The 25,540-nt window shown below is 40.2% G+C and overlaps 1 protein-coding gene across 1 annotated transcript; it reads right to left on the bottom strand.

Annotated features, from left to right (window-relative positions):
• Positions 1 to 431: 431 nt before the first annotated feature.
• Positions 432 to 25,540, bottom strand: auh (AU RNA binding protein/enoyl-CoA hydratase). The gene is made up of 10 exons (XM_039780591.1): positions 25,251 to 25,540; positions 24,161 to 24,228; positions 23,233 to 23,320; positions 22,423 to 22,509; positions 19,549 to 19,641; positions 15,285 to 15,341; positions 12,027 to 12,214; positions 11,734 to 11,784; positions 9,733 to 9,780; positions 432 to 1,727 (listed from the first exon to the last, which is right to left on the bottom strand). Exons 1-10 carry the CDS (start codon positions 25,492 to 25,494, stop codon positions 1,650 to 1,652), a joined length of 1,002 nt encoding a protein of 333 aa, XP_039636525.1. The 5' UTR covers positions 25,495 to 25,540; the 3' UTR covers positions 432 to 1,649.

The following is a 25,540-nucleotide window of genomic DNA, read 5'->3' as shown; positions in this document are numbered from 1 at the left end:
GAGTAACTAAAGTAACTAGTAACTAAAGCTGGAACAGATAAATATAGTGGAGTAACTAAAGTAACTAGTAACTAAAGCTGGAACAGATGAATATAGTGGAGTAACTAAAGTAACTAGTAACTAAAGCTGGAACAGATAAATGTAGCGGAGTAACTAAAGTAACTAGTAACTAAAGCTGGAACAGATGAATGTAGTGGAGTAAAAAGTCCAATATGTCTCTCTGAAGTGTAGAGGAGTAGAAGTAGAAAGTGGCATGGAAAGAAAAGACTCAAGTAAAGTACAAGTACCTCAACATTTGGACTCAAGTACAGTACTGGAGTAAATATACTTAGTTACATTCTACCACTGTCAGCAACACCATAGAACTGCAAGTGTTCGAGTTAGGGCAACCACATGTCATTACATAATGTGCACTCAAAACAATACAAATGTTGTAGGGGAAGACAAGTTTTATTTACAACGGTGGGATATGGTCTGATGCCCTGTGGGCTGTCCCACTTCACTTACTAACATAACATACAATCATCTCCACTGTGGCTGAATCTTCCATCAACAGTTTCATAAAAGCAGTTTATGTTGTGTGTGTGTGTTGTTGTATGTTGGGGGCTCTGTAGAAAAGATGTCAAAACATAAATAAAATGAATATCAAATATGTCCAGAGAAAAATCTCAAGCTTTTAACCAAATGTAATGGTCTCTATGAGCTGATGAAGTGTCTCAGTATGAGCTAACAAATTGAGTCAATCTAACAAGCACCATCCACTAATTTAACTGAGATGTGGTTGAAAGCTCTTCAAAAAGCTTTCTTCTCAAAATCATTTGTTTTTGCAACATGCCGATTTCATTTGAAGAACGTATTATGTATGTAATGGAGCTCTGGTTAGTTTTGAGGCACAGGAACAACCTGTGTGGTCCTTAAAGCCACTAATGTATGTCTAACATGTTATGATTAAAGACAACCATCTAAACTTGATACTAGATTTAGGCTATGCGTTTGTTATCAGCCAATTCATCTTGGGTCACCGTGTCTTTTTTGTTGTCAATAGTACAGGGAGGCAGAGGCACCAAATCTTACACATAGTGGTAATAACTTTAAAATCCAAAATTCCACCCTCTGGACATTATTCAAGTGGGACAAAACTATTTTCTGTTTTATGATTTCATGCAGACACCTCTGTTATTCAAGGTTATGAGACCACAGAGTGGTACATTTCTAGCAAAGTAAAAAAAAGACAGAGGCAATGATCTTTCTGATGCATCATTTATGTGAAGCATTCAGACATGTCAGTGGCTGGATGATTGGATTATAAGTCAAAGAGGTTAGTGACCAACTACCAATCATAATGCAAAGATCAATAGCCATTTGAAGTAATTTGATGTTTTAGATTGCCATTTGAGTTAGTTAAGTACGTTTTTAGTACTGTAAGCAGTGGCCAATGATTGGTTAGTTTGCTTGGTGGACGTGCTTTACACTTGAACATTTGAGTCCCTGGTAAAAACGCCAGCCAGGAGCGGCCCTAATGTCCTGCGGTCTAACAGACGTCCCCTGGGTGTCGACATGTCCAGTTTCACCCGTAACATGTTGGAAGCAGTGGAGTAGTAGGAGAGCTGAAGGCAGAACTCCGGATTGTTTCTGGAAGCAGTGGGGCTTCACTCCCCCTTGAACTGAGGACGCCTCTTCTCCTTGAATGCAGCCAAACCCTCCAATCGATCTTTAGTTGGTATCACCTTAAAAACAACACAAATGTGTTAGTCGTAAGAAAAGATGCCCATCTTTATCTGAAGCCTATCTCCCTTAACTTATTTCCTGAGGGAGAACCTGCAACCTGAGGAGTTTCTAATATTTTGTACACTCATCTTCAGGGTTTCTGCAGGTTTCATTAAGTCAAATTTAAGAATTTTTAAGACCTTTTTAAAGACCATTATGAATGATATTTAAGACCATTATCAAAACATCAACTGAGCCCTAAATTCAGTTTTTTTTCAAGCCAAGTATCGCTAAACTTGCACTTCCCTAAAGCTGAAGAATAGAATCAGTTTTATGTCTGTGGTAAAATCTGAAAGAGACTCGCACCAATAACACGAAAGCTGACTGGCTGCAATATAAGTTACATGTTGGTCTCATTTTTAGTCGTAATACAGAGAAATTATATTTGGACTAGCGAAAGAAAGAACTACAACACCATGGAAATAAAAAAAATAAATAAAAAAAGAGCATTAGGGGTAGCTTTGCATTGACGTAGAAAAATGAAGACCTGTTTGAAATAATTTAAGACCTAGAACACAATACTTTAGCGAATTTTTGACTTTTTAAAGCTTAAAATTTAGATTTTTAAATTTTAGGCTTTTTAAAAAGGTCCCATGTCATGAAAATGTCACTTTATGAGGTTTTTTAACATTAATATGAGTTCCCCCAGCCTGCCTATGGTCCCCCAGTGGCTAGAAATGGTGATAGGTGTAAACCGAGCCCTGGGTATCCTGCTCTGTGTTTGAGAAAATGAAAGCTCAGATGGGCCAATCAGGAATCTTCTCCTTATGAGGTCATAAGGAGCAAGGTTACCTCCCCTTTCTCTGCTTTGCCCGTCCAGAGAATTTGGCCCACCCATGAGAGAGAGAGAGACATCATGGCTTTCAAACGAGCAAAGTGGCAGTTGGTCAAGGCCACACCCCCACCCTCCACCTTGCCCCCCCCTCTCTCTCTTAGAAATAGCACATACTAAGGAAAGCTCATTGTGGGACTGGCTCTAGTGGCTGTAATACTGCACCAAGACTGAATTTTGGGAAAGAGACTTCAGATACAGTATTAGGGGACCACTAGGTTCTATATAAAAGAGACTTCAGATACAGTAATAGGGGACCACTAAGACCACTAAGGCACGCAAAACAAATTCCAACATGACACAATTTCATACGATCAACCTTAAAATCCTGGAGGACATTATACAACATCTGAAAACCTCCTCCTGTTGCCTTGATATTCTACCAACGGGTGTTTTCAAAAATGTTTTGAATTGTTTGGCTTCTGATCTTCTACAGATTGTAAACACATCTCTGCTCTCAGGTATCTTCCCACAGGCCCTGAAAACTGCAGTCATCAAGCCACTCCTAAAAAAGAACAATCTAGACACGACACTAATGAGCAACTATAGGCCAATATCAAACCTTCCATTTTTAAGTAAAATCATAGAAAAAGTGGTTTTTCAACAACTCAACCTTTTCTTATCGCTAAACAACAGTTTTGATGCCTTCCAGTCAGGTTTTCGACCACACCACAGCACTGAGACGGCTCTTGTTAAAGTCTTTAATGACATCCACTTAAACACAGATAGTGGCAAAATTTCAGTCTTGATCTCAGTGCTGCATTTGATACGGTATACCATGACATATTGCTTGACCGATTGGAAAACTGGGTTGGTCTTTCTGGTTCAGTACTAAAGTGGTTTGAATCCTATTTAAAGAATAGGGACTACTTTGTGTCTATAGGTAATTTTAAATCTGAGCATACAAATATGACGTGCGGAGTTCCCCAAGGCTCAGTTCTGGGGCCTCTTCTGTTCAACATCTACATGCTTCCACTGGCTCAGATTATGGAAAACAACAAAATAAGTTACCATAGTTATGCGGATGACACCCAAATTTACATAACCTTATAGCCAGGGAACTATAGCCCACTACAACAATTAAATATGTGCATTGAACAGATAAATGATTGGATGTGCCAGAACTTTCTTAAATTAAATGAAGAAAAAACGGAGGTGGTTGTTTTTGGAGCAAAAGAGGAACGATTTAAAGTCAGCGCTCAGCTTCAAACGACAATGTTAAAAACAACAGACAAAGCCAGAAATCTTGGTGTAGTCATGGACTCAGACCTGAATTTTAAAAGCCACATTAACATAATTAAAAAATCAGCCTATTATCACCTTAAAAATATATCAAGGGTTAAAGGACTTATGTCTCAGCAGGATCTGGAAAAACTTGTCCATGCTTTTATCTTCAGTAGACTTGACTACTGTAACCGTGTCTTTACAGGTCTCCCCAAAAAATCAATCAGACAGCTGCAGCTGATTCAGAACGCTGCTGCTCGAGTCCTCACTAAAACCAAGAAAGTGGATCACATCACTCCAGTACAGTGAAGTCTCTACACTGGCTTCCAGTGCCTCAAAGAATTGATTTCAAAATACTTTTGCTGGTTTATAAATCACTAAACGGTTTAGGGCCAAAATACATTTCTGATCTGCTACTACACTATGACCCACCCAGACCTCTCAGGTCGTCTGGGACAGGTCTACTTGTTGTCCCCAGAGTCAGAACTAAACAGGGGGAAGCAGCGTTCAGTTTTTATGCTCCACATATCTGGAACAAACTCCCAGAAACCTGTAGGTCCGCTGCAACTCTCAGTTCTTTTAAATCTAAGCTAAAGACCTATCTTTTTGATGTTGCTTTTCTTTAAATAATCAATTTTATTAACTTTCATTTCTTATACTGCACTGTAACTTTTATCCTTATACTGCACTATCAATTTTATTCTTGTCTTTTAATGTTTTTAATTTGTTTATTAATGTTTTTAAATTGTTTTAAAGGGGTGATAGAATGCAAAACCGATTTTACCCTGTCATAGTTGAAATGTAACCGTGCAACCGGACAGCCTGCTCGACTCTAATGTAATCAAGCGGTGTCTTGGTTCTCGTCAAGTTTGAGTTATTAACCAAGCCTTGTTTCTGGTGCATCTTAGAGGATTGTGTTCACGGCAATTCAAACATTATCGATGGGGAAGTACAGTACATCACATACAAATACATGTCATGTTATTTTGGTTTATGTTAAGTTAAATGTTAGAGAAGTGAATGTTGCTACATGGTAACTAGGCTAGGCTGTCACAAGGAGACCGTAAGGACCGTAACCGAGGGTAGGCTACTGCATGAGTCATGTAATCAAACGGGTGTCTAGGTTCTCGGCAAGTTTGACTTATCAACAGATAGCAGAAGCCTTTATTTCTCGTGCATTTTAGAATTGTGTTAATGGAAATTCATATGCTACATTACCAAGGGGAAAGTATTAGGCCTATATAACATACAAATACACGTAATGTTATCTTGATAGTTATGTAAAGTTAAACGCGACCCCACCGCCCGACCGAGGGCCGCGCACGGTAACCGGATCGATATTAACTTCGGTAGGCCAACCAACAACCGTCCGGTTGAACCGACTCTCGTAAAAGAGTCGGTTGTCCCATCACTAATGAATGGGACATATAGCAAGCAGCTGCTGGTCCTACAAAGACGCCTGACGTTCATAAAAATGCCTTAAAATCAAATCGGACACAACGGTTAGCTTTATAAGACATTGGGGAATGATGTTATATAAGTGGCGTGACGAAATTCAAACTGTAAATATAATTTAGTTATGGCGACAGTGTAGCTAGCTAGCTGCTCACGTTCATAAAAATGCCTTAAAATCAAAGTGGCGTAACGAAATTCAAACCGTAAATATATTAGTTATGCCGGCAGCTGGCCGCGGAGCCCCGTAGTGCAGTATCCACAAAGGGTGACTTTGCCCTGGGTATGGAGCCCAGCAGGCTGCCGCTTTCTCGTCAGACTGTGTAGAGCTCCTAAAGTCCGACACGTCTTACCAAATTTGCAATTAGCCATCAAATTTTGTAAAACGGCCCATATTTCAGCTTTATATAGTTGATTTCTCGCTTAAAAAAGTCTCAGAAGTGAATTTGGTAATGAAACATTGCAGTGTCTGGAATATGAGATTCTGTCGGTTCTCTAATGTATGTGTATTGGGGATTCGCTCAACCAATCAGCGCGCAGCTCATCTAAATATTCATGACCATACCATATTTGGAAGAAAAGCTCTTGTTACAAATAGGGCCAAAACACAGGGATGCATAAGGGCCAATAAAATATCAACCAGGCCATTTTCAGCCCAACCAATGTTACATACCCCATTAGGAGACCATAAGGAACAGTGTGAAATACCCTATATAATCATTCTATCACCCCTTTAAATTGTTTTCTAACTGCTCTTTAATGTTTTATGTAAAGCACTTTGAATTGCCCTGTTGCTGAAATGTGCTATACAAATAAAGCTGCCTTGCCTTATATAAAAGAGACTTCAGATACAGTATTAGGGGACCACTAAGGTCTATATAAAGAGACTTCAGATACAGTATTAGGGGACCACTAAGGTCTATATAAAAGAGACTTCAGATACAGTGTTAGGGGACCACTAAGGTCTATATAAAAGAGACTTCAGATACGGTATTAGGGGACCACTAAGGCCTATATAAAAGAGACTTCAGATACAGTATTAAGGGACCACTAAGGTCTATATAAAAGAGACTTCAGATACAGTATTAGGGGACCACTAACGTCTATATAAAAGAGACTTCAGATACAGTTTTAGGGGACCACTAAGGTCTATAGAAAAGAGACTTCAGATACAGTATTAGGGGACCACTAATGTCTATATAAAAGAGACTTCAGATACAGTATTAGGGGACCACTAAGGTCTATAGAAAAGAGACTTCAGATACAGTATTAGGGGACCACTAAGGTCTATATAAAAGAGACTTCAGATACAGTATTAGGGACCACTAAGGTCTATAGAAAAGCATCCAAAGAGCACCATGTCATGGGACCTTTAAGACCCCGCGGAAACCCTGATCTTATATTGATAAGGGTAGACTACATTTTAAAAACACCTCTTAGGATAACATAACCGCTTTCGGCTCGCCATTAATATCATATCGCAGCAAACGGTGTCTGTGTGAAGTTTTGAAAAACTGTAACCACACTTGAAACCACTTTATCGGCATCGCCGTGACTCTCTGTGACTTCAGCAAAACTGCAGACAGTTTACTCCGTCCGCACCTCTCCGTGTGTGTGTGTGTGTGTGTGTGTGTGTGTCGGTCGGAGCTCCGCTCTGTGTCAATATGCAGAGAGGACAGATAAGCTTGCACTTAAGCTAGGGCTGAACGATTAATTGAATTTGCGATAATATCGCGATATGTTAAAACGCGATTTCCTAATCGCAAAGGCTGCGTTTTGGTCTCGATTTGATGACTCGCAAGAGCAAATCAGTCTGCACTACGCAGAGAAAGCATCAACTTAGCACGCTAACGCTACACTGTACCTTGAGCTGATCTCTGTCATTCAAACAATTCTGAGTTGAAGTTTAAAACTTTTACAGCCATTTTAATAAAATGAAGGGTTTTGTTTGGGCTCGAGTCCATACAGTGCCTTGCGAAAGTATTCTGCCCCCTTGAACTTTTCGACCTTTTGCCACATTTCAGGCCTCAAACATAAAGATATAAAACTGTAATTTTTTGTGAAGAATCAACAACAAGTGGGACACAATCATGAAGTGGAACGAAATTTATTGGATATTTCAAACCTTTTAAACAAATAAAAAACTGAAATATTGGGCGTGCAAAATTATTCAGCCCCCTTAAGTTAATACTTTGTAGCGCCACCTTTTGCTGCGATTACAGCTGTAAGTCGCTTGGGGTATGTCTCCATCAGTTTTGCACATCGAGAGACTGACATTTTTGCCCATTCCTCCTTGCAAAACAGCTCGAGCTCAGTGAGGTTGGATGGAGAGCGTTTGTGAACAGCAGTTTTCAGTTCTTTCCACAGATTCTCGATTGGATTCAGGTCTGGACTTTGACTTGGCCATTCTAACACCTGGATATGTTTATTTGTGAACCATTCCATTGTAGATTTTGCTTTATGTTTTGGATCATTGTCTTGTTGGAAGACAAATCTCCGTCGTCTCAGGTCTTTTGCAGACTCCATCAGGTTTTCTTCCAGAATGGTCCTGTATTTGGATCCATCCATCTTCCCATCAATTTTAACCATCTTCCCTGTCCCTGCTGAAGAAAAGCACGGCCCAAACCATGATGCTGCCACCACCATGTTTTGACAGTGGGGATGGTGTGTTCAGGGTGATGAGCTGTGTTGCTTTACGCCAAACATAACGTTTTGCATTGTTGCCAAAAGTTCGATTTTGGTTTCATCTGACCACAGCACCTTCTTCCACATGTTTGGTGTGTCTCCCAGGTGGCTTTTGGCAAACTTTAAACGACACTTTTATGGATATCTTTAAGAAATGGCTTTCTTCTTGCCACTCTTCCATAAAGGCCAGATTTGTGCAGTATACGACTGATTGTTGTCCTATGGACAGAGTCTCCCACCTCAGCTGTAGATCTCTGCAGTTCATCCAGAGTGATCATGGGCCTCTTGGCTGCATCTCTGATCAGTCTTCTCATTGTATGAGCTGAAAGTTTAGAGGGACGGCCGGGTCTTCGTAGATTTGTAGTGGTCTTATACTCCTTCCATTTCAATATTATCGCTACACAGTGCTCCTTGGGATGTTTAAAGCTTGGGAAATCTTTTTGTATCCAAATCCGGCTTTAAACTTCTCCACAACAGTATCTCCGGACCTGCCTGGTGTGTTCCTTGTTCTTCATGATGCTCTCTGGCGCTTTTTACACGGACCTCTGAGACTATCACAGAGCAGGTGCATTTATACGGAGACTTGATTACACACAGCTGGATTCTATTTATCATCATTAGTCATTTAGGTCAACATTGGATCATTCAGAGATCCTCACTGAACTTCTGGAGAGAGTTTGCTGCACTGAAAGTAAAGGGGCTGAATAATTTTGCCGCCCACTTTTTCAGTTTTTTATTTGTTAAAAAAGTTTGAAATAGCCAATGAATTTCGTTCCACTTCATGATTGGGACCCACTTGTTGTTGATTCTTCACAAAAAATTACAGTTTTATATCTTTATGTTTGAGGCCTGAAATGTGGCAAAAGGTCGAAACGTTCAAGGGGGCCGAATACTTTCGCAAGGCACTGTACATGCAGTTAATGGATACAGGCACGCAGAACTGAAGGCTCGGTTGGCAACGAGCTAGCTCTGATTAGCGGTTAGCTCCGGTTAGCGGTTAGCTCCGTTATAAAGATATAAAGATATGGGTGGAGGAGCTGCCACTGAGAGGGGTAACAATCAGACTGATAAATGACGGTTTGGGGAGCTTTCACAGCAGCGTGGCCGCGGTGTTTCAACGGTTTTATTAGTACAGTTAATCCCACGGCAAGACCACAGCAGCTAACGTAACGATAGCCTCTCTGAGCAAGTGCAGTGTTGACGGGCGTGCGCGCAACTTCCGCGAGGGGAGGGGCTGGAGGCAGCTCCTCTCTGTGCACTGTAAAAAAACATATGTGTGTGTGTGTGTATGTATGTATGTATATATATATATATATATATATATATAGATATATGTATATATATATATATATATATATATGTATGTGTTTTTACTTATTTAACTGTCTAGTGTGTAATTGTGTGTTGTTCATACTATACAATGATTTATTGTTTGTCTTTGTTGAATAATACAGAAGACAAAGAGCTTAAAAAAATAATCGAATATCGAATCGCAATCGCAATATTTGGGGAGAAAATCGCAATTAGATTATTTTCAAAAATCGTTCAGCCCTAACTTAAGCGCTCAGTCGCTTTTGGAACCGAAATTTGGCAAAATTTAGATAAATAATATTTCGATACTCATAGAATTGTAGTATTTTTTTTCGGTGCCATAAAAGTATCGACGTTCGGTACCCAGCCCCATAGCTAGGCTGACCTGATAAAATGCCAACCAAATGAATATTTCATACAGCAGGTTATAAATAATTGTTAACTGCAGTTTAATTACTCACCTGGGCATAGCATGCTTCTTCAATTGCCAGACCAGTAGATAAATCCACCTGAAAGAGAATGTGGCATCTCTTAGTGAATATTCACACTGCAGCATGGGACTCAGTCCCGATGATTTCTAATGAAAAACCATGACAAAAATGCCGGTGCATGTTACAGTTTCTCTGATACACAACATGACTTGCATGGCACCATGACATCATGGCTTTCAAATGGAGCAAAGTGGCAGTTGGTCAAGGCCAACCCCCCACCCTCCACCTTGCCCCTGCTCTCTCTCCTCCTCAATAGCTACAGACACAGAAATGGCACATCCTAAGGAAAGCTCATTGTGGGACTGGCTCTAGTGGCTGGAATTCTGCACCAAGACTGAATTTCGGGAAAGAGACTTCAGATACAGTATTAGAGGACCACTAAGGTCTATATAAAAGAGACTTCAGATACAGTATTAGGGGACCACTAAGGCCTATATAAAAGAGACTTCAGATACAGTATTAGGGGACCACTAAGGCCTATATAAAAGAGAGTTCAGATACAGTATTAGTGGACCACTAAGGCCTATATAAAAGAGACTTCAGATACAGTATTAGTGGACCACTAAGGCCTATATAAAAGAGAGTTCAGATACAGTATTAGGGGACCACTAAGGTCTATATAAAAGAGACTTCAGATACAGTATTAGTGGACCACTAAGGCCTATATAAAAGAGACTTCAGATACAGTATTAGTGGACCACTAAGGCCTATATAAAAGAGACTTCAGATACAGTATTAGGGGACCACTAAGGTCTATATAAAAGAGACTTCAGATACAGTATTAGGGGACCACTAAGGCCTATATAAAAGAGACTTCAGATACAGTATTAGGGGACCACTAAGGCCTATATAAAAGAGACTTCAGATACAGTATTAGGGGACCACTAAGGTCTATATAAAAGAGACTTCAGATACAGTATTAGTGAAGGCCTATATAAAAAAATTTAAATTTTTAAGAAAAATTTTTTTTTTAAATTTTTTTTGTGGACCACTAAGGTCTATATAAAAGAGACTTCAGATGCAGTATTAGGGGACCACTAAGGTCTATATAAAAGAGACTTCAGATACAGTATTAGTGGACCACTAAGGTCTATATAAAAGAGACTTCAGATGCAGTATTAGGGGACCACTAAGGTCTATATAAAAGAGACTTCAGATACAGTATTAGGGGACCACTAAGGTCTATATAAAAGAGACTTCAGATACAGTATTAGGGAACCAGTAAGGTCTATAGAAAAGCATCCAAAGAGCACCATGTCATAGGACCTTTAAAACATAAAACAGTATCACCGTCAAAATAATTGCACATAAATGTCACCCTCTGCTGGGAAAGGCCAAGGAAAAAAGGTAGGTTTTAAGTTGCCATGGCGATCTAGCCAGGTTAAAAGAGAGCCACCTTCATGACATGACAAACTCACGTAAAGGTTGACTTTAAGCCCTTCAAAAATGCATCTTTATATTTCAGTTGTGTTGTGAGACTTGATTTCAACCAGATGGCCATTTTGGAGTCTGTAGTTGCAATTGTTGTGTTGGATTGCATTACATAGACTGCACAGGTGGGCCCGCTTCCTTTCGGCATCCATGTTTACCAACTGGGCTGCTCAGACAGGATGCGACGTGGTGCGCAGTCAATGTTAATTTCCATCATGCTTTGGCTGTACGTGACTGGTTTGCAGCTCATCCGAAATCAGCACCTAATTTTCATCCACCACACTCTACTTAACTAATCTAATAAATCTTTTCAGCGTGGAGGTGGGAGGTGTCTGGCAGCCGTCCATATGAATAGGCAACCCTCCACTAGGCCATTGCTGAGGCATGTGATGACATCACTGCCCTGAAGTGCCAGGAGTGGAGAAGACACTCCCAAAAGATTCAAAATATGTTCACAGTTTTGCAAATTTCACTGTTGTGAAAATTGAGCCAAAGCAATCGTAAAACACGGTAACAGCAGTACTGACGTCTGAGCCTTACCTCTATCCCCTGGTTGATCGCCAGTTTGGCCATCCTTATTGCAATTGGACCCTGTGAAGCCGAGAGTCAGAGAGTGCCTTTTTAAAATCAGTTACAAGGTATTACAAACTGCTGTGTGTGATGTAAATTGCATTAGCAAATTGTTTTGAATAAGTACAATATTATAATGAAATCATTTAATGCCAAAAATGAATAAAGCCTGTTTATTTAGTCATGATATTCATCACCATATCACCGTTTTGTCCCCCCAGTTTATCAAAGAGGTCTGCCCGTCAGTGGAGTGGCCGTGTTACCTGAGGGTTGATCTCACGGGCGAGCTCCAGAGCCCGCAGGTAGGCAGCGTCTCCACTGTTATTCTGCTCCACAGAATGATTGGTAAGGCCCAGTCGACACGCCTCTGCTCCGTCCACCACCCGAGCAGCAAAGATGAGCTCCTTAGCAAGAGAGACACTTATCACCCTGGGGAGACGCTGAGTCCCACCTGCACACACGTGACGAGAGAAGAGAAACCAGGATGGAACCTCGACCAAAGACACTGAACACACTGCTCCAAGTTCAAATCAGATTAGGCCTGGGCCGGTATGAGATTCTGACGGACTCATAACCTTCAGCAAAAATATCACGGTATCGCCGATTGCAATTACAGCTTTAATATGTATTATTTTGAAATTGGGGGTAGTTTTCTGGGTAGAAAAAACTACTTTATTTCCATTGAACACACTGCACACTGGCAGGGAGAGGGATTCCTAAACTACACTTTCTGTCCTTGCCCACTCATAAAAAACACCACAGGAACAGTATGACGGAAAGTTTGTGATTAACAATTAAACATTTTTTTTAACAAAATACAAAAACTAAATACAACTCACAACATGAAAACACCCCCCCGTCATCACCACCAACCCAGACAACAAAAAAAAAAATCAAGAAAAGATTACACAGTACCTACAATATTCAAGACCATTCAACAAAATAGACAATAAACCATAAACCAAATAAATATATGGATAAATGACAACACCATAAGCCCATCATAGACGTCTGTCCCCAGCAAAAGCTTCTTAGGAGCCCTCCATAAAGCTGGTTTTGAAAACGTGACTTTTTCAAACCACGGTATACCTTGAAACCGGCAAACCGGCCCATGGCGTAGCACCTAGTTGGGCAGCACCGCTCCCCCATAGGAAAACAATGGAACGGCCAGCGCTGAGCGGTTTTACCATGGATCATGTGTAGGCGGCTTACATATGGTACATACAGTGCACAGACGGTCACCAGGACACGATCATAGCACATGCACAGCCAACACGTCTAAAACCAGGATTCGGACTCCTAGTTCGGTGGGTGAAGTTTCAACTTTGTTGGATTTTTCATTTGGTTGGGTTTCTATTCTTTGTTCTGCACCAGAGTTGGGATGAGCTTTCACACCGGCCCAAACCAACCGGACTATCAGACCTAAATGCTCCAGGGTTGGTTTTAAACGGACCAAACGAGGCAGGTGTGAAAGCAACCTTAGTGACAGTACACTGTGAGAATCTAAGGGACCTCTGGGAAATGGAGCACCACACTATTTTATGATTATTCAGCTTTTTTGCCAAACTATCTGGTTTCCTCGTGGTCTACTAGCAAATGTTTTGTGGCCTGGTGCCGGTCCACAGCCGGGGTTGAGAACCACTGGCCTAGGGATAAAAGGTGTTCACCATGTGATCACAATATCTCCGGAGGAACTGGCAGTACTCTCACTTGACACATAAGGAAAGCAAAAATGCCAGAAAAAAATTAGTAAATTAGTCAGCCTGAGCTGTCACACAGTCAGTGTGCATTTTGCAAATATGGTCATTTAAGCAGGGACATTTCCTCTGTGCAGGACTTTAAAGGGCCAGTGAATATCTATAGCAGACCAAAATGGCTGACCAAAAGTAGCTCTCAAGATAATGTGTTCAGTGACTTTCTCTGTGAACAAATGGTTTTACCATGGACCATGGTATTTTTGCTTTCTCCCGTTGTAAAAAAAGTGAAGCCAAAACTTCAACTTAACTAGTCGGTTTGGGCCTAAACTTAACTGTCGCCACTGTAGCTCTTTGTCTTCTGTATTATTCAACAAAGACAAACAATAAATCATTGTATAGTATGAACAACACACAATTACACACTAGACAGTTAAATAAGTAAAAACACATACATATATATATATATATATATATATATATATATATATATATATATATATATATACATATATACATACATACATACATACACACACACACATATATTTTTTTACAGTGCACAGAGAGGAGCTGCCTCCAGCCCCTCCCCCTCGTGAAGTTGCGTGCCGACACCGTCAACACTGCACTTGCTCAGAGAGGCTATCGTTACGTTAGCTGCTGTGGTCTTGCCGTGGGATTAACTGGACTAATAAAACCGTTGAAACACCGCGGCCACGCTGCTGTGAAAGCTCCCCAAACCGTCATTTATCAGTCTGATTGTTACCCCTCTCAGTGGCAGCTCCTCCACCCATATCTTTATATCTTTATAACGGAGCTAACCGCTAACCGGAGCTAACCGCTAATCAGAGCTAGCTCGTTGCCAACCGAGCCTTCAGTTCTGCGTGCCTGTATCCATTAACTGCATGTATGGACTCGAGCCCAAACAAAACCCTTCATTTTATTAAAATGGCTGTAAAAAGTTTTAAACTTCAACTCAGAATTGTTTGAATGACAGAGATCAGCTCAAGGTACAGTGTAGCGTTAGCGTGCTAAGTTGATGCTTTCTCTGCGTAGTGCAGACTGATTTGCTCTTGCGAGTCATCAAATCGAGACCAAATCGCAGCCTTTGCGATTAGGAAATCGCGTTTTAACATATCGCGATATTATCGCAAATGCAATTAATCGTTCAGCCCTAGCTTAAGTGCAAGCTTATCTGTCCTCTCTGCATATTGACACAGAGCGGAGCTCCGACCGACACACACACACACACAAACAAACACACACACACACACACACACACACACACACACACACACACACACACACACACACACACACACACACACACACACACACACACGGAGAGGTGCGGACGGAGTAAACTGTCTGCAGTTTTGCTGAAGTCACAGAGAGTCACGGCGATGCCGATAAAGTGGTTTCAAGTGTGGTTACAGTTTTTCAAAACTTCACACAGACACCGTTTGCTGCGATATGATATTAATGGCGAGCCGAAAGCGGTTATGTTATCCTAAGAGGTGTTTTTAAAATGTAGTCTACCCTTATCAATATAAGATCAGGGTTTCCGCCAAATCGCAGCCTTTGCGATTAGGAAATCGCGTTTTAACATATCGCGATATTATCGCAAATGCAATTAATCGTTCAGCCCTAGTCCTGTCTAAAACTATTTGACCTAGAACACAGTGGATTTAAGTGGATTTTTTTTTTTTTTACTTTTTAAGACCCCACAAAAACCCTGCTTTAACCGCAGTCCCTTGAAGTGCAGATGTGTTAGACAGCAATAATACTTTCACTGGAGATGATGACATAAAAAGAATCCAGTCTTACCTGCTCCAGGAATAATCGCAAGTTTGGTCTCAACTAGTCCCATTTTGGCAGTATTGGCTAGAGAGATCAAAGAGCAGTATTACTACTAGACAAATACTAGACATAAATACAATGATCACTACTAGTATAGATGTATTAATACAATAAACAAAGTATATAAATATATATTACAGTAAAGGTCCAAAATATCATTACTCAACACACAACTACTATAGAAGAACTAAATGGGCTAAAATCATTTAAAGTGAGGGAAATCTGAACTGGACTAGTCAATCAAAGCGCTTGTGCAGCCTCTTAGTTTCTGTTAAAACCTACTTTCTGCATCTATAATGCTGTTTCCAGGAACAGAGAAGGCTTTTAAGGCTCTCCCAACCCAGACTCATTACATCATCACTCATGATGCATCTGGAAATACATGCTGTGATGCAGTTTGAAGTTTTACTGTATACAATATTTTTTCCTTATTTTGAAAATGATTCAACCCAGATGTTCTGTTCTGATTGTTGTCTCATGTGTCTGAACGCTGCTGGGCCTCAACAGGCTCCACTGATCTGACAACAATCTGTCAGCATGTTTAGCTGTGATGAAGACTCATGATACCAGTAGTGTATTCGCTCAGGCAGTTCTACTGCTTTGTCAGACAGCTGTTAATAACCATGAACATATACATGCACACAGACCAGAGGCGGCATGGTGGCTCAGTGGTTAGCACTGTTCCACGGCTTTTCTCCAGGTCCTCTGGTTTCCTCCCACCACCAAAACATGTATGTTAAAGTGACTATATGTAACTTTTAGATGTTTGTGAAACTGTGTAATGTTCCATCTGATGATCATAAATGACCTGTAACGACAAACGAGACTAACAGTGAGAAGAACGCAGTGATGCCAGTAACGCGTTACTTAGTAACGCATAACGCGTTACTCTAATCTGAGCACTTCTTTCAGTAACGAGTATCTAACGCGTTACTATTTCCAAACCAGTAATCAGATTAAAGTTACTTATCAAAGTCACTGTGCGTTACTATTTTTGTCATTTTCCTTAGTAAAGATATATATGTTTGCTTTCTTCTTGCGTCTCGGGGAACACTACGTCAAATTTGAAGAAACATTTGGAGTCGCAGCGCAAAGTCAAACTTACAGAGCAAGTCCCAGCAGGTGGTGCGAAGCAGAGAGAAGGAGGCCCCCCACCACCCAAACAACAAAAGCTGGACTTTGGTGCAAAACCAGTAAGTGGGGGAGAGTTGAAGAAGTTGGTCGGGCTGTATGTTGTAGCGGAAATGCTGCCCTTAAACATGGTTGACTCGCTCTCTTTCGTGCCATAATAAACCAGATCCTACTACTGGCAACGCTGAGCTGCCTCACAGTAAACCAGCTGTCATTTTTATGTTGAGGCTGTGGGGGGGTTGTCGGCAGTTGCTGAATGTAACTAATAAAGTAACTTGTAGTCTAACTTTGTTACTTTTAAAATCAAGTAATCTGTAAAGTAACTAAGTTACTTTTTCAAAGTAACTGTGGCAACACTGGAAGAACGCTAGTTTTATATAGTTTTTATTAATGCCTCTGCCCGGGTCTGATTTTTCCCGCAAAGTCACGATTTTCGGCAGGTAGACGGCGCTACAGTCACACATTCTGACAGGTCACAGATTTCAGTGTAACACCGGAAAAGCCTGTGTTAGTAAGTATCCAGCCAGGTAAAAGGTAGCAGGAGATGTATTTATATAGGCCTAATTGTATTTTAATGTTATTTTAGAAGTGATATGTTGTAGTTATGGATGATACTGTGGCAGGACCATCACAGGAAAGAATGAAATTAAAAGAAGAACTGAAAGCTAAAAGTGAGAGTGAAAGACGACCGGCGACAACGTGAGTCACACTCAGTCGGGCTTTCAACAGATGGGAGACAATTATTGGACTGTAAATGATTCAAAAATGTCCCCGAATGGCCCTCAGGTATGTAATATGTCTATTTCATTCATAAAAGAACTTTATGCTTGATGTGGTTGTATGTCAGTAGCAGACATTAAATCACGTCCCCCTTACATTTAGCACCTGTTTTTATTCCTTTTAGTCCGTGTTTGTGTTGGCCTACTATTTTCTTTTTGTCCCTCTGTAACGTTACTTGTGTAAAGCGTCCGTGGGTTTCATGAAATGTGCTATATGAATCTAAGTTATTATTATGTTGGTTGCTACAACAATCTCTTAATGCTCTGGCTCGTGACCCAGTGACAGTGATACCTGGTTTATCTCACTAGACATCCAAAGGAGGCTAAGTTACCGTAGCAACACTGGAAATGAAAGGATGCATCTGTAACGTATTCTGTTATTGTAAATTAGGGATGCACCAAAATGAAAATTCTTGCCGGAACAGAAAACCGAAAAAGAGGAAACCAAGACCGAAAAACCGAAACACCGAAAGAAATTATGCCAATTATTAGTACCATTGCATTTATGGCTATGACTGTGTACTAACTTTACTAAAATCAAGGCATTGCAATTGTATAAATTAATATTAAAGTTTAATAAAAAAAATATCTAGCAGAAATATGGCAACAATCTGATAGTCACATACAGTATATAGTAGCCTAAGAACAGAATAGCTTACCTATTGTTATTATTATTATTATTATTATTATTATTTGAGGCACTTTCTTGAAGGATTTCACTGAACATATCAGACAACGAGGGTGCATGCCCCTCATCTGGTGCAGAGAGACCAGTCTTTTGTTTCTGCGCTCTGATCTCCTGCGCTGGGCGCTGCTCCGTCTCCGTCTCCACGCGGGTTCTCCGCATCCATCGCGGCCTGGATCATTTCTCGTGCGCCCTGCTTTATTTCCGCATCCAAGTAATGGTCTTTATAACGCGGATCAAGTACAGTCGCGATGAAGTGCAGAGGATCCGAATAGATCTCACTGAAACGTGTGCTGACAGACTCTAAGAGCGTACTATTCGGTGAATATTCGGTGCATCCCTATTGTAAATGAATGATTTTCTGTCTGAGCTAAACATTCATCACAACTATATGACCTCCTGGTAACACTAACTCAGTAATCTACAGTAGGTAATACAGCACCGTAAAGAAAAGAGCTTTAGGACAGCAGGTGGTAAAACACTACCGCTTTAGTCCAAAGGGGCTGCTAGAATCAACACAGACTGAAAGTTACATATAGACACTTTAAGCTAGTATTCCTGTCAGTGCCCCCTGACCAAAAAAAGGCACTGGCAAAGAAAATTATAACTAGAGTTGGTCTCCGGGAGCCTGCCCATGCTCCTATGTATAGAATGGGTTAAAGTGATGGTTCGGAGTAATTTCCCCCTAGGGTCCTTTGCACCATGATCTCGAGCCAAACACCCCCCCAGAAGCTTTTTTCACCTGGGTCTAACATTGGGAGAGTTAGCGTAGAGTAGCGTTATCAGCTGAATAGCTTAGCGCAGAGGCTAATGGATCCGAAGTGTCTCTTAACATTACCCCACTAATAATGGCCGAAATGATACCAAACGTCTACAGTAGTACAAATAGGTTATGCACTCATAAAACGATGGATTGTAAAATTTGTAAGTACACCAGAAGTTTATGTAAATAACACTTGCCTGCTGGCTTCTGCTCTCTGCTGCTGCTGCTGCTGTTACTACCGGGCAGTAAGAGTGCTTAGGGACATTTACAAATTACAACACCGAAAAGAGATGCAACAAAAATATTTATTAATTTAATGATTAAATAAGGTAATGTCTCCAAACTTACCTCAATTATTACTTGTCTCCTGCTAGTTATACTACAGCACTTACTTTAAAAAATAAGTTAAATTAAAAATATTTTTGTTGCATCTCTTTTCGGTGTAGTAATTTGTAGACGTCCTAACACACTCGTCTTGGCGCAACAACAACAACAGCAGAGAGCAGAAGCCAGCAGGCAAGTGTTATTTAATAAACTTCTGAATAACACTCATACAATCCATCGCTTTATGAGTGCATAACTATATATACTAGTGTAGACCTTTGGTATCATTTCGACATTAGTGGGGAATGTGATAGACACTTTGGATCCATTAGCTCTCGCGTAAGCTATTCAGCGGCTAACGCTACTCCGCTAACTCAATGTAAAAGTTTCTGGTGATCATGATACAAAGGACCCTAGGGGGAAATTACTCCGAACCATCACTTTAAATGCAGAGGACAAGTTTCATTTCTCTGTGTATGCTTAGAAATGACAATAAAGGCACCTTTAACATTATCTGTAACCTCAAAAATAAAGCCCACTGAGTCTTACAGGCAATCCTGATGTCACAAGCAAGGGCCATTTCCAAGCCTCCTCCTAAGGCAGCTCCATCAATGGCAGCAATGGTTGGTACCGGCAGGTTACCTGTCAAAGAAAAGACAACAAGGTACCCATCAAGAGACATCAGACAACTATTCAACTTAAACTCCAACTACATTGGTGGAACACATATTTACTTCACATGGACAAAGTCCCCCCCGGCTTCTGGGCTATGGGCCATATACAGTAATTAGCCAGAGACACTTCGTAACCCTAACCCCTTTCACCAAATTACAGCACTTTCTGAAAATCAACTCACTTGTGCCTTTTGGACAATTCAGAAATCTGGTTTTAAACTTGCAAACTGCTACTTGTACTTGCTTTACATAACTGCACTTTCTTTTGTATCCATATTATCCTAACTTTTTTTTAATCAAATATTATACATTAATTGCGTTTTATTGTCTTTTATCTTTCTTGTATGATGTATGTATTTTTTTCTGTGTTGTTTTTGTAATTACTCGATGTCATTGTAAATGAGGGCAGCCCCGCTATGATCTCTCGAGTTTAAATAGTTTGAATGAATGAATATTTCAATCAAATATCCATCCAAACCATCTCTAAGTGAAGCTCACATTACACTCATGTTATCTGAATCTTAATCTAAATCATCTCCAATCCTCACATAATCAACGGTGATGTGTTCCCAGCTTTTGCCAGGTGAGAAGATAGGAACCGCCCGCCTGCTAACGATAACATGCGCAAAAACTGTGATTATAACATTAGCATTGAATTACATTACAGTTACTTAACTAGTATATAATTACATTAGTCAGCAGAAAATGAAACCTTAGGGATCATTCGGTATTAATGGAATGGACCACCGGAGGAAAATAAGGAAGGGTCATGCACTAATTGTTTAGTGCATATTTTCCATGTAGCTCTTAGTTTCGGCACCTCCTTCGCTAGCAGATGGGTCTGACCCAGGAGTTTGGCTGTGGGGCTGAAACTGGTAATTGCATTGTTTAAAAAATGAGTGGAATAATTACGTCTGGCATGACCAGATATTTTATAAATATCTTAGCTAAATAACACAAAACAACTAAATGGTGGTAGATAGCCTAATAAATCTGATTTCATATACTGCTCTAGTAAAAAAAATATTTCCTGGCTGACGATGGGAGCAGCAAAAACCGAAAATGACTGTTGCTAGTCTGGACATCTTACCGTGCCAAGGTTGCAATAAAGGTTTCCTAAATGCCACATTTGATGTCATCTTACTAAGTGATTGCAGGTTTTGTGTAGATTTGGACTTTTATACGTTTATTCCACTTTGTTTAAACGGCTAAGTGGAGGAAGCCTAGTGACGAGTCCATAGCAACCAGTTTGTGTGTTGAATGTTACCCAGAGTGCTTTGCTGAATGGTCTCAATGTTTTATTGTTTTATTTCATGTGAATACTAGTTTACTAGAGGAGTAACTTAGTATTTGAAGTAATGCAGTAAGTGTGCTTTTAGTTTCCATGCTTATTGTGTTTCCACAACAATGTTAGTGAGTACATCTACTGAAATGGCCCCCCCACCATAACAGAGGAGTAGGATGCGTCAGATGAGAATGCAGAGGTTTAGTAACGTATGTCATTGCTGTAAAAAACAATGGTAATCTGTATATATTTGCCAATCGCAAACCAGTACAGAAGGTATTGATAAATTGTTGGGGGAGGGTCATTCCTTTTTTCAAAATTGTTTTGGAGGGTCATAGCAAAAAATATTACTGGTGAGGGGAGGGTCATGTCTATTCTTCACTAAAGGTCCTAAAACTCCTCCGGTGGCCCCTGAAATAAATAACGAACAGTCCCTTATTGGGCTGCCCTGACTCGTGGTCATTAATGAAAGTTTCGAGATTCAAATTTCTTTTCTTCTTCACTTTTTCAAAGTAATGATAACAGCAAAATAACATGAGATCTGTAAACGAACATCATTATTACAAACATTATTATTAAATAAAGTGATGCATGAACATGCATCTCTGTCACATTCAGGTCCAGGGGTCTCCAACAAGTAGCTGGCGAGCAGGTTTCCAGTAGCTCGCCAATAGGTTGACAAACTGAGACACAAAATGACCACCATATTAAAAGTGAGGTAGCTGACTTTGTGGGCCGTAGACGTGTAAAGTGGTCATTTTTTCTTGGACCCTGATGGGAATATTTTCAGTGATGTAGCTAACTATCTGGTCTAAAAGAAGTGTAAAATAGTCATGAACCTTGACGTGAAGTTAAGACTTTTCATAAGCTTTGGGTATTGCAATTTCATCAAACAGTAGCTTCATTCAGCTTATGTGTGTTATGTTAATAAATGATGTGATGCAAGTAGCTCTTGGCCACTTTAGTTTTTTTTAAAGTACCCCTTAGATGAAGAAAGGTTGGAGACCCCCGTTCAAGTCCATATATGAACAGTCACTGAACTAGGGCTGGGTACCCAATTCAATACTTCGTAGGCACCGACCGAATTGCCTCTAAATTATTGAGTATGGAAAAATCCCTCGTCAGTGTCAGTGTCAGTGAGCCAATCAGCATTTAGAGTGCTTCTACCAAGATCTAATAATGTCTGTGATTGGCTGTCTAACATTACACGTCGTAGAGACACGCAGGAAAAACTGTTACACAGAGACTCCTCACCTAGTCGGAGCTGAAACATAAATACAAAGATTTGTGCCGTAATGTGTAATGTTGTCATTACTTTTTGTTAAAATGGATTTTATAAAATTGGTATTAAAAAAAGTATCGTTTAGGAACAGGTATCAAAGTCAATACCGGTATTGGCTCGGTACCGGTATAGAATATTTTTGAACGATACCCAGCCCTACACTGAACTTGATCATTCTTTACCCAGCTCTGTGATGAGTGCTCTGGCTTTGGACACAAACGGTGCCACTTCACTCTGGTGCATCTTGGCCCTCTCCTTCAGGTCTGCACCTGCACAAACCCACAGAGCATCAGCATGGCGCCACAGGTCTGGGGCTTCCTGAAACAGTGTGGTCCACCACTCACAGCTCTGGGATCTGCCAAAACCTCAGTCTCAAGGTCTCTGAACATACAGCTGAATACAGAATTATATTTACTAGATCCAAAATGTCTACAACTGAAGAATAAGAAGTGAATCAGAAAGACATTCCAAACAGCAGATTCCAACAGTGAAAAACCCCTCCAATGCAACAATAATATTTTTTTTAAACAGTTTGAGCGAAAGAGCTACATTTGATAAAAAGTAAAACAATATAAAACATGAAATAATTTAATTTAAATAATCAATAAAATAAAAGTTAAGAGAATACCTTTGTATGTAAATAGGTTTTAAGAAGTGACATAAAAGATATAAGTGAATTCCGGCCACAAACCCTAAGAAAGCACATGACTACATGGTTTTAGGGGTTGACAGTACCAGAGGGTCGCCGGTTCAAGTCCCCGTGTGGACCAAATATGTGGACGTGAGTGTGGACTGCTTGCAGTTCACTGCCAACTTTGATTCTCCATAAGTGCATGTATAGGCATGTTTGTATTTTAGGCCTGTGTGTAATTAGTAACAACAGAGTGAAAACATTTAATTTCCCCTTGCAGGATCAATAAAGTACGTCTTAATTTTTAAAAAAGGGATTTAAAAGAGGAAATGCAGCATGCCAGTAAACAAAGAGAGTGTACCTGCACAGAAGATCCCAGGAACTAAACTGCATAGAATTACACTGCGCACTTTGTTATTCTTCTTGATATCCTCCACAGCATCAAACATCTGAAACACAATTTTTTTTGGGAGGGGATTTAAAAAATGTTTTATGATTTAAATTCACTTTGTATTAACAAACCATAATAATAATAAATTGGAGCATATTTCAAGTCAAACTCAAATTATACGAGAGATCAGAAAACACTGAACCTGAGTGCTGGAAGCCAGTGAAGAGCTACAGGTACTTCAACGTTTTTTAAGATCTATTGATCACTTTGTTTCCATACACTGTCATCATAGTTAAGATGGAATGAGGCTCCTCTAAGGATACACACGGTCATCTCTAAAAGAGCAATTCAAATCGTCTCTGAATGTGTTTAAGAGCAATTTACCAAACAACCTTTGAACAAGGAATATGAGAGTCAGGCTGTATACCGGACTCTCACGGTTATTTATTTAAATATTAATATTATCTTTTTAACCAGTTTTGTTAATTGGGATTTTATTTTCTCAAGCATAATATACATTTTTGTTGATGAAATAACAGAAAACAAAATGCAAAAATTTTTGTCAAATAAGACCCAAAACTCATTGCCTTTACTGTACGCGGACCGAACATGCTTATTGCCGTGCGTAGTTGACTTAGTCATCTTTGTTAAATAGATATGGTAAAAAAAATAAAAAAGGTGGGCGACCTCTAGCTCACCCAGTAAGAGGGTGTGCCCCATGTAGGCAGAGGCCTTCGCAGCGGCGCGGGTTCGAGTCCGACCTGCGGCCCTTTGCTGCGGGTCATCCCCCATCTCTCTCCCACCTTTCCTGTCTATCCATTGTAACTATCATTAAAAGGGAAAAGCCCCAAAAAATAATCTAAAAAAAAAAATAAAAAAAGTAAATAACAATACATACCATCTTGACCAGATTTTTGCTTATGGCATTTTTCGCTTTGGGTCGATTTATCCCAACGACAACAATACCTGAAAGAGAGTTACATCATGCTGATTGATTAACAAGCACATTAATGAAGAGCAGCATGTTAGACATCACATTTTTATAAGATGAATATCATTTTAACGATGTTTGATGATTGTTTGTTTGTGAAGTGACCTTGGGTGTCATAAAAGGCGCTTTAAATAAACTGTATTATTATAATAACACAAATGTAAAAAACAACAACAAAAAAATCACATGAAAACTAAAACGCTGCATCCTAAGTCCTTGCTACATGCAACAGACTACAGTACAGCAGAGGAACGTAGAAAGCCATTTCATTTTGGTACTGTATACTGTTTTGGCAGTTGTGTACTAGAAACGACATACTTAAACCTTTTCTACTAACAGGATGTCATACAATACTACATCAAATACAACTATTTTGATAATCAATTAACCGTTTGTCCAGGTTCTCAAGTGAAGTCTCCAGGTTGCTTTCTCTTACATGACAGAAAATTTATTTTCTTTTGATAAGTATTGTAATTCGATAATATTGAGTATTGGGAGGGTCATCCAATTTTTTTAGTCTAGGGGGGAGGGTCACCCAACTTTTGTATTCACGATAACAGCAAAATTTCAAAGTGGCTTGTTTGGTACATATTTATCCATGCAGCTCCATGAAGCTCTCTCAGTCTCGGCCCCTATCGCTAGAAACACAAAATATTTAGCTCAATCATTAGTACAAAATTAAAATATCGCTTTCAGGGAAAATAATCAATTTCGCGGCAAAAATAATTATGATGCATAAGATTTTTATTTTTTCCCCACACCCCACTTATGAGAGGTTTGCATAATAATGCAACTCAGTAGGTTGTTATTACGTTAAAAAAAAGATGACGTCAACGCGTACACTCTACTTTGATACAGTGGAATGGCAGACTTTACATGGTTTCACAGTCAATTCCCGGTTGTTGGCAAGCTACCGGGGACTTCCGTTTACAATAATTCCAGTTTTTCCTTTGACAAACCTGCCTTTAAAATGACACTGATTCTGAGCGGGACTTACCGGCGTCTTCTCCGTCCAGGTATCGGACGCGCAGGTCCTCCTTCGGGTCCGAGCTGTAGTGTCGTGTCCCTGCTCCGGGACCGTTCAAGCGAGAAGAAGGCGAGACTTTCCCGGGGAAAGCATACTGTCTCGAGCAGGAGAAGGCCGCTGCCAGCCTACACACACTGTCATGGCCCGTTGCCTTCACGCGGAAGGCTTGCAACAGGGCTCTATGTCCCACTAGGACCGCCATGCTGAGGACCATAGAGGACGCTGAGCCGCAGTGACTTTCAACTGTGAACCCGGTCACG

Source organism: Perca fluviatilis, chromosome 17 (assembly GCF_010015445.1).
Source record: "Perca fluviatilis chromosome 17, GENO_Pfluv_1.0, whole genome shotgun sequence".
Lineage (NCBI taxonomy): Eukaryota > Metazoa > Chordata > Actinopteri > Perciformes > Percidae > Perca > Perca fluviatilis.
Note: the sequence above shows the minus strand (reverse complement) of the source record. Positions and strands in the feature narration are given on the sequence as shown.

Excerpts from the sequence above, each read along its gene's own strand:
- auh (XM_039780591.1), bottom strand. The coding sequence starts at position 25,494 with ATGGTCCTCAGCATGGCGGTCCTAGTGGGACATAGAGCCCTGTTGCAA. Across the intron at positions 23,321-24,160 it reads GCAAAAATCTGGTCAAGATG|ATGTTTGATGCTGTGGAGGA; the intron begins GTATGTATTGTT and ends ATTGTGTTTCAG. Across the intron at positions 1,728-9,732 it reads AAGAAGCATGCTATGCCCAG|GTGATACCAACTAAAGATCG; the intron begins GTGAGTAATTAA and ends GTTGTTTTTAAG.